This window comes from Ictidomys tridecemlineatus, chromosome 6, assembly GCF_052094955.1.
Source record: "Ictidomys tridecemlineatus isolate mIctTri1 chromosome 6, mIctTri1.hap1, whole genome shotgun sequence".
Lineage (NCBI taxonomy): Eukaryota > Metazoa > Chordata > Mammalia > Rodentia > Sciuridae > Ictidomys > Ictidomys tridecemlineatus.
In genome coordinates this window covers 48,741,141-48,751,114 of record NC_135482.1, presented here as the reverse complement: position 1 = coordinate 48,751,114, position 9,974 = coordinate 48,741,141, and the positions used below count along the sequence as shown (strand labels likewise).

The following is a 9,974-nucleotide window of genomic DNA, read 5'->3' as shown; positions in this document are numbered from 1 at the left end:
TCGCTCAAATTTGTCAGTTTATCATTTTACCTTTATTGGATGATTTTACCAAGTTGTAAGATCCAATTACAACCACATCAATTTTTTTTTTTTTTTTTGGTACCAGGGATTGAATTTAGGGGCACTCAACCACTAAGTCACACCACAAACCTTTTTATTTTTTGAGACATGGTCTCAGTTGCTTAAGAACTCGCTAAGTTGCTGAGGCTGTCGATGAACTTGTAATCCACCTGCCTAAATCTCCTGAGTTGCTGAGATCACATGTGTGTTCCAACACACCTGGTAAACCAACCATATTAATTCTTGACAGAATTTTGATGTCTTATAGTATATAGATATTGAGTGACATCCAATTAAAACATCAATATACCTTTCATTTACCAAAGAAAATACTTTATTCAAGTTTCCAAAACAAACTTGAGGGGTTATTCTGGGTTTGAATTGAAGACAAAAAGTCAACTTAAAATATGAAAATGAATAGTTTTCATTTAGTGACAGTCAAAATCAATGTATACATTCTCCAATCAAACATCTGTCCCATGTAGAATTCTTCAAGTTTTAAGAGTCTACCAGGCCAAACCCTTTGCTGCCTTTCCTGCTTTCGCTTTGTTCTTCCCCTTTCCTTTTTCTCGCTTTGCCTTCAGTCTTTTTCTTTGCCTCTGGTTCATCCACACAGGGTACTGTCCATGCTGGTCTAGAAGAGTCTTTTTGTTTCTCTTAATCTCAGTCTCCATTTTCATGTCGTCTGAATAAAAAAAAAATATGGAGAAACTATTAACACTTACCCCTGAAAGCATATGAATGCATTGGGCCTATCAGAACTGAAGGCAGACTGAAACTATAAAAAAACCTTTTCTAGAATGCTCTCATTCAGTCAAACAAAACTCCTCACAGCAAACTTGACAAAATCAGACACATGCTATATATTACTATAATCATGAATGACCTAAGTGTTTGTAACTACAGACACCATCTATTTACTCACTGAGGAACTTTCTAAAGAATGTTGTCCTGATTGTGCTTTGGAATAATAAAGTCAAAAAGGAAGCATTAGGATTTATGGCTTTAAGCTACTGAATTAGTGGATAAATGTATGGTTCTGAGCACATATGTATTATAAGAATGCTTCTCATATTAAGTGATTCCTTGAGTTACATAAGACAGTTGAGCCAGTAAGAAGTGCATCCATACTTCTAATGGACAGGTCTTATAAGTGAATGATGAAGAATGACTGGCCATTTCTTATGAACTTGAACTAAATTTTAATAAACTTAGAAAGAACTTAAATGAAGTCAATGGAATGGTTCAACAGCAGGCTGTGGTAACAAAGATAAGCATACAACAGAGAAGAAAGATCTGGACACATCCTGGGGCTGTGCTGGGGTTGCCACACTTCTAACCAGGCAATACCCAGAGATCCAGCTCTACTAACAGGGAACTTGGCTGAAGTTCCATGAAATTATGCTATGGCATATCTGCCACTAATCTTATTAACTGGTAAGGAACATGCCCAGAATGTCCCTCTCATGTACTTAACCAAGTTATACAAGATCTTCAATCATCTTTACTACCTGATGTTATATTCGGTAGTCACCATTGTTTCCATGCTGCCGAAAATAGTGCTAGTATTTAATAGTTACTCAGTAACTAGTGGTTGAGTGATTACTTTAGGTAGGTTCTGTTAAGAACATGGAAAAAAGACTTGAGATTTTAAGCATGCCAGTGATATAATCTGGTTTATAATCTAAAAAGATCACACTGGGTAATATGTAGAAGATAAACCAAAAAAGGAAAAAAGCTGAAGAAGACAGAAGCAAAAAGGTTACTATAATGGTATAGGCAAGAGATGATGGTTGTTTTAGTCAGCTTTTTCGCTGCTGTGACTAAAAGATCTGACCAGAACAATTTGAGGGCTCACAGTTTCAAAGATCTTAGTCCACTCAAGATGAGGCAGAACATCATGGAGGAGTATGTGACAGAGGAAAGCAGCTCACTTGGTGATCAAGAAACAGAAGGAGTCTCCACTCTCCATATACAAAATATATACCACAAAACCACACCCCAATTCCTACCTCCTCCAGACAAACCCTATTATTTCAATTACCACTTGGTTATTTCTATCAGGGGATTAATTCATTGATTGGGTTAACATCTTATAACCCAATCATTTCTACTTTGAATCTTCTTGCATTGTCTCACACATGAGTTTTTGGGGGACACCTCACATTCAAACTATAACAATAGTCATTTGAATTAAGATGAATGCAGGAAAAAAACAGATTCTGCTGAAATTTTGAAATAATAAATAAGATTTGTTAATAGTTTAGATATAGAGGAAAAAAGAAAGGATGACTAGTAGTTTTGTGGCTTAAGAAACTGGGTAGGCAGCTGAAAAAATAGAAATAAGGAACGTGAACTTTAAGGGCAGCGATAAAGAACCATCTTGATTACTAAGTAGGACTCTCCTCACTCTCAGTCCTGTCCCCATTTAGCTCCTGAAATACTCTAAGAATGAGGGCATTCTCTAGACATTCCCTAGGCAGGAGATGGATGAGAGAATGCCTCTTTGAGGATGATGAGAAAAAAGAAGAGGGGCTGGGGATGTGGCTCAAGCGGTAGCGCGCTCGCCTGGCATGCATGTGGCCCGGGTTCGATCCTCAGCACCACATACAAAGCAAAGATGTTGTATCCACCGAAAACTTAAAAAAAAATAAATAAAAATAAATATTAAAAAGAAAATTAGTAACATTAAATAACACAAGAACTAGAAAATAAAGTTGAGGAAATTACAGAATATAATGAAAGAAAAGAGAGGAGAGAAAAGAGAAACAGGAGAGAAAAGAAAATTAAAGGATCAATTCAAGACTCAGGAGTGCATGGGAATCTGGCATACAGATTTTAAAATTTTTGGCTTTATTAGTCATTAGGGAAATACAAATCAAAATTGTAGGACACTAACCCTGTACATTGCTGGTGCAAAAGTAAAGTAGTGTGGCTGAGGTGGAAAAGAATAAACAAAGAATGATATGATCCAGCACTGCCATTTATAAGTATATTCCCCCAAAAAAACAAAAGCAGGCATTAAAAAAAAACAACTTATACACAAATGTTCACAAGAGCACTATTTATAATAGTGAGAAGGTAGAAGCAACCCAAATGCTGTTCAACCAATGAAAGGTAAATGAAATACAGTACATAAAGCAGACTATTAACTTAAAAAGGAAGTATTGATATATGCTACAACATGGGTGAAACTCAAAAATATTATGCTAAGTAAGAAAAGAAAGGCACAAAAGACTGCATATTGTATGATTCCATTTCATATTCAAAACAAGTAAGTACATAAAGACACAAAGCACATTAGTGGTTGTTGGAGGCAGAGGGTTCAAGGCTCTTTAATAGGTACAGGGTTTCTTTTTAGATGGTGAAAATGTTTTGGAACTAGAGATGATGGTTACATAAAATTGTAAATGTACTAAGTGCAACTGAATAGTATACTGTAGGGAGAGGGATTGAGAAGAAAATGGTCATTTTTAAGAATGGGAAAGGAAACTTTTAGGATTGTAAGGTTGAAGAATACTGCTCTCTTCCCAGACCATATATACCACATAAACATTATTTCAAGAGTATGGATGCTGGGCTGAGGATATGGCTCAAGCGGTAGCGCACTCGCCTGGCATGCTAAAGATGTTGTGTCCACTGAAAACTAAAAAATAAATATTAAAAAATTCTCTCTTTTTTAAAAAAATTATATGGATGCTGAGAGTGTTTAATTCAACTTGCTGCCAAATTGGTGCATTAGGATGTGAGATCCAACAAACTTTTTGCTCTGCTGAAACTAGCACCTTATACAGTCTCTACCTTAAGACTATGGTTAAGACACAGAGGTCCCTGGAATTTGTGAAAATAAAATCCAGTGGGGCTGGGGATGTGGCTCAAGCGGTAGCGCGCTCGCCTGGCATGCGTGCGGCCGGGTTCGATCCTTAGCACTACATACAAACAAAGATGTTGTGTCCGCCGAGAACTAAAATAAATAAATAAATAAATAAATTCTTTTTCTCTCTCTCTCCCCCTCTCCTCTCTCTTTAAAAAATAAAATAAAATAAAATCCAGTGAAACTGTGATTTTTCAGGATAACTGATAAATACATAAGACTCACAGTATGTTAAGCTTGCAAAGAAGACCTCTTTCTATTCTGTGGGGACTCTGACTGAATTGTGCACCCTTCCAACAAGTCTAGGTTTGTCTCCTGTAGTATCATCTAATCCTCAAGCAGATTATTGTTTAATTACACAAGATCCATCTTGAATAATCCACAACATGCCTATCCACATGAACTGGTTTTAAAAGTTTAGCACAGAATTTCTTATAGCAATGTAGCCTTCAATAATAAATGTGAGCAGATTTCAAGGTAGGCAGAGAGCAGTTACAAAAAAAAAAAACCCACAAAAAGAAACTAATTTTTTTTTTTAATAAAGCACATAAACTCACCTTTTTCATCATTCACCACACTCTGCGTTTTCTCTTGGCAATGTTTAGGTACCACCACAGTTGCTATTTCTTCAACATCTTTCATTAAAACATCACTGCCAACTTTGAGAATATTTTTAAGTCTGTTGAGCTCTTTTGGAGCATTCTTTTTCCTCTTTTCAGCCCGCATCTTCCTTTTCCACTTACTCCGTAAGCTTTTAGCCATCTTTTACCTGGCAGTTAACAAAAATATACATTCAAAAGCAAATTGTTTACTACTAAAAAAAGGCATATCCCTGGGAAATCAAGACACCAGGTATTTCTCTACAAAACAGGAAAAAATAGAAGATAAGCTCTTCACTCTTCAAGATTTATGACAGCTTAATGTGCAACTTATGTGAGGGTCAATATGGCTCCTATTGTCACTAAATAAATAACAATTAAGAACGTTAAATCAAACTCCCAGTGGTCAAAGGCAAACTGTAAATAAAGCCAATTCTGAAACCTCCTTGGTTTCCCTACAAAATAATTTCCCCCCAAATGCAAAGAGCATCACCATCTTAAGTTTACTAATTAGGAAATGACTTTGACAAATTGCCCTCCAAAGGAATGTGGGTACCAGGAAAGTAGAAGTTACAGATTGTATTCACCGCTGAATTCCTCAGTCCACGGCGGTTTGCGCACAGTAAAGGATGAAGGGTGACTAGCTGAATACCAAAATACGAATGCCAGCCATCACAAACCTACTTGGCCACCTTGTCTACAAGGACCCAAGCCCGGCAGGGGGACAGCATACAGGATTGCGGAATAGTCTTTGAGGGTCAAAGTTAACCTTAGCACGACTGATCGACAAGAAAAGTCTTCATCTTACACAGAAAACGAGCAAGTCAAAGGGCCGCCATCAGGAGCCAGGGACTCTTGTCCTTGACCCAGTCCTGGCTTTTTACACCGAAGAGATCAAACATGGCGCAAGAGGGTCAAAGCTTGGCACGAAATTTTCCACAGGCAGCAAATCGAGCCTCAGATCTCACACCCCACTGTACCCCGGAGGGAAGACGCAAACAACAAACTCACAAGATCACGTTTTGCAAGCAGCACGCTGCCACCGACTGGAAGCCCCCAACTTCCGGCTTCCGGCCGGTGAGCGCAGTGCATGCCGGGAGTCAGTACTGCCGCTAAAGCTTCAGAGGCGGGGCAGGCGCTGATAAGCTTTCTGCTTCAGGAGTTGCGCAGACTTTGAACCCTTGTTGGTCCCATACCTGTACAGAAGTAGGATTTAGCCAATTCTAAACTGCGTTCCAGTTCCAGTCGGCTGTCTGGGCGTGTGTTTACCTGCTTCTGGGAAGTGGGCGCATTAGCACCCGAAACTTATCACAGGGAGTGAATCCCGCCTGGGAACTGTGCACCCAGGTAGAGCAAAGCCCACCTTTAAAAGCTGACCTCACTGGCACCAGCTACTCTAGAGGTTGCTTAAAGCCAATCATCTTAGATCATGGGTTCTTTCAGAGATGTATTGAGGTAATCCTTATTTGCAGCCTGGAAACTCACTCCCATCTTGGTTAATGATCTTGTTGTAGGGACAGATGAAGCAAGGCACTGAAGATAGCAGGAGACAGTTTTATTTGACTGCAGCCAGGTTCAGAGGGCACAGCTTTTGCTGTAATCAATCAATCCCCTGTACCCCGAGGTCAATAGTTCCAGAATTTTATACCCAGTATATAAGGGGAGGGACTCAGAAGTTCACAGTCTGCAGAAGTTCACATAAAAGCATTTTTTTTCTTTCATTGTTCTGGGCAAGTTAACCCTTCAAGGACAACACCTGAGAAGGGGAGAGCTTCTTCTCCCCTTTTATTCCTCCTCCTGCCAGCTGTTACCATGGAGCCCAATTGGTAACTTCTCTTACCTTAAAAATGCAGACATCTCTGTGAAGCCCAGCTCAAGGCCAGAGGCCTTGTTTGCACATTTCTACAAACTACTATACTTGATACATTTGTGAAAAACTAGTAAGGGGGTGTCCAGCAGTGGAGTGCTGATATCTTCCCTGCCAGTGGCCAAGTAAAACAGAGCGATAGGAAAATAGGAAGCTTATCTACATTGAACTCTTTTGCTGACAGTCCCCAAATCAGCCATGTTGAAGATTTCTGTAGAAGCCCAGTTAAGTCTTTTCTGTAGAGAAAGGGGGTGCCACTACAATCTTATGGAAGTACACATATGCCAAAACTTAGCAAATTGTACACTTTAAATACTTGCAACTTATTTTGTCAGTTATGTCTCAAAACTGTCACCCAAATCAGAAAGTAATCCTATTCCTAAAGGAGAATTTAAAGTATAAAATTTAATTGTTTCACTTCAAGTGATGTTTACCTGTCTGAACGCTTACATGCGAGGAAGTGCTACACCTAGTACATTGAGCTCACGAACAACACTGTTATTTAACGTATACTTTTTTTTTTTCCCTTTCAGTACTACCAGGGAATGAACTCAGGGGCACTTAACCATTGAGTCACATCCCCAGCCCTTTTTTGTATTTTATTTGGAGACAGGGTCTCACTGAGTTGCTTAGCACCTTGCTAAATTGCTGAGACTGGCTTTGAATTCTCAATTCTCCTGCTTCAGCCTCCCAAGTCAATGGGATTACAGGTGTGTGCCACTATGCTGTCCCTAACTTATACTTCTTATGGTATAAGCATTAGAACCACACAGGTCGGTGTTGTATTTTTGGTTAGAACATTTGAGAATAATATGGTATTGAGAGTCTGGATTTCTTAGAACAAGTTTTTTTTTTTTTCCTCTTTTTTTAAACATTGGGCTGAAAAAATCCTAGGCTTAAAAAAAAAAAAGAAAACCTAGTTTCTTTAAATGGAAGATTGTGTCTATCTTATGTTAACTGTATACCTGATTTTTCAAATTAGAATTTAGCCTCATTTCCCCAGAAATATATCTGCATATTGCATTTTAAACTAGAGTAAATTCCCTTTCACATAGTCAAAAATGACTGCATCTTGCTTAACATACCTGACAAAGAGTTTTGAATAGAAATTTTGCAAAAGAAACAATAACCTATTATGAAAATTATTGTGCTAAAATACATGTCACAATTCAGCATTACAAATACTTTATAAAACAATCATGGACTATGATATAGGGGAAAAAAGTTTTAACTCATGTCCAGTTTGTACAAATGAATTTCTAACAATAAATGGCCTTAGCATATTTAAAAACTCATAAGCCACTCTCATTCACACATTCAAGTATAAACTCTGCAGTAGGCACTTTTCTAAATATACAAAGGTGAAGGAAAACCAACAACTGTGTTTGGGACACTTTAACCCCTGATGGAAGAATAAGGATTAAGGATCAATCTGGATATGGCTATAACTCAAGAGAGCTGGAAGGAGCTTATGGAACTAAAGGTACAGTGGGTAGTGTTGAATACCTGGCTGAAAACCAACCTATTCTCCATCCAAAAGGCATGCTAAACTACTGGCTTCATCCAGTGAGTGGAATCCATGATCTGCATAATGATTTAGTAAGAAACAAGAATATTTCTGGAATTCAGATGGTGACTTCATATTGCCAAGTCCCTAGATCATGGATACTTTAGGACTAAACTCTACAAAGATACTAAGTAAAAACAACAACAAAAAAATCTGTTCCCAACTCCTCCAAAAATGCCTGCTGTTATCAGTCATTGCCAGAAATACATGAAGTGAATTGAAGCTAGGTCTGAGGCGTGTAAAGAAGTGAAGGCAGGTACATGGGACCCACAGCATCTCTTAAGCTGAATGATATTAAATAAACACAGAAGTTCTCACTTCCTGCTCTTCTCTCATTCTCTTCCTACTTGTTGTTCTTTTGTCCCTTGTACACTGAGTTGCCAGTTGCTCTGTCAACCTGCTAATGCCACTTTCTTAGTATTTCTTAAATCTGCACATTTTCACCTCTGGTAAAAAACTGAAAGTTGCACATGTCATTGTACCTAGAAAACTGTCATGCCTATGCACAGTAGGACACACAAAGATGTACAGAGTAGCATTGATGGTGACAGAAAGGGGCAACCATATAAAATTCATTAATAGAAAAATATATGATTTTGGTTCATGTAATATTTTATACCAGTGGTTTTCAAAACTTTTAGTGTGATCCCTTTAGACTTAATAATTATGGTATATATCAGAAATTAAAATAATTTTTTGAAAATTTAAGTCATTTCAAAGGGATAAATTCATTAGGTGGCATTTTTATTTAAATAACTATTTCCTAAATAAAAAATAATTTAGTAAAAAGAATGGCAATGTTTTACATTTTAAAATGTCAAATCTGCCTTTGCTTATTGTCTTTAGTCACAATTCAGTCTATTCTGCATTTGGATTAAAATGATACTAATAACAGCAGCTTACATTAATTAATCATTTAGTTTATGTATTTATCTCATTTTATCCTTCTGAAAGCCCAATTAGGCAGGATTTGTTATGATTATTCCCATTATAAAAATGAGGCAAGACCTATATAAGGAAGGGAAGTAACTTTTCCAAACATGTAACTGGTCACATATAATAAGGATTCCAATCTAGATGTTTATACCTAACATGCTATGCTAAACTTGATTGTAAAAAACCAATCAATTGATGATAGTCAATTAACATCTAAAAGTCATTGGAGACTAAATCTATATAACTAACTGAATTCAACTTAGTACGTATGAAATGATGTACTTAGTGAGTGTTATGGACTGTGTCCCTAAAAATTCATATTATGAAGTCCTAACTCTCAGTAGCTCAGCATATGAATGTATTTGGAGATAGGTCTTTAAAGAGTTAACTAAGGAAAAATGGTCATTAGGATGGACCTTAATTCAATGACTGATGTCCTTATAAGAGGAAGAAATTTGGACATAGACAAACACAGAGGGAAAACAAGGTAGAGACATTATGAAGACAGCCATCTACAAGAAGAGAGGTCTCAGAAGAAACCAACCCTATCTACAACCTCATCTTGGACTTTCTAGCCCACAAAACTATGGAGAAAATACATGTCTACTGTTTAAGCTACTCTTTCTATAGTACTTTGCTATGGCTGCCCTAGCAAACTTTATTTAATAAAGTATTCTCTTATTTGTTGGGGGATATATTCCAAGATTCCTGATGGATACCTAAAACATATAGTACCAAACCCTATGCATACTATGTTTTATCCTATACATGCATACTTAGAACAATGTAAACAAAAATTAGAACAATGTACTGTATAGTAAAAGTCATGTGTACAGTATCTTTCAAAATATCTTATTGTTCTGTTTTCACCATTCTTTTTGTGATGTGAGACAATACAATGACTATGTGATGAGATGAAATGAGATGATGCAGCACTGGGCTGTGTAGAGGTAAGCTACCATTAGTCTTCTGACAATGTGTTAGAAAGAAGATCCTGGATCACTGAGCCATGAAAAAATGGGTAATGTATGCAGTGTAGATATGCTGGACAAAGGGAAGATCATGTCCCAA

At 37.3% G+C, this 9,974-nt stretch overlaps 1 protein-coding gene across 2 annotated transcripts; it reads right to left on the bottom strand.

Moving 5' to 3' along the window:
• Positions 1-371: 371 nt before the first annotated feature.
• Llph (LLP homolog, long-term synaptic facilitation factor) lies at positions 372-5,676 on the bottom strand. Of its 2 annotated transcripts, none has more exons than XM_005328706.5 (3): positions 5,545-5,676; positions 4,492-4,703; positions 372-745 (listed from the first exon to the last, which is right to left on the bottom strand). In XM_005328706.5, exons 2-3 carry the CDS (start codon positions 4,694-4,696, stop codon positions 567-569), a joined length of 384 nt encoding a protein of 127 aa, XP_005328763.2. In that variant the 5' UTR covers positions 4,697-4,703; positions 5,545-5,676; the 3' UTR covers positions 372-566. The 2 variants fall into 2 exon arrangements, with proteins under 2 accessions (XP_005328763.2, XP_005328762.2); XM_005328705.5 differs by lacking the exon at positions 5,545-5,676 and adding an exon at positions 5,342-5,538.
• Between the last annotated feature and the right edge of the window lie 4,298 nt (positions 5,677-9,974).

Coding starts and splice junctions, on each gene's coding strand:
- Llph (XM_005328706.5), bottom strand. CDS start 4,696: ATGGCTAAAAGCTTACGGAGTAAGTGGAAAAGGAAGATGCGGGCTGAA. Junction 746..4,491: donor TGTGGTGAATGATGAAAAAG/GTGAGTTTATGT, acceptor TTTTTTATTCAG/ACGACATGAAAATGGAGACT.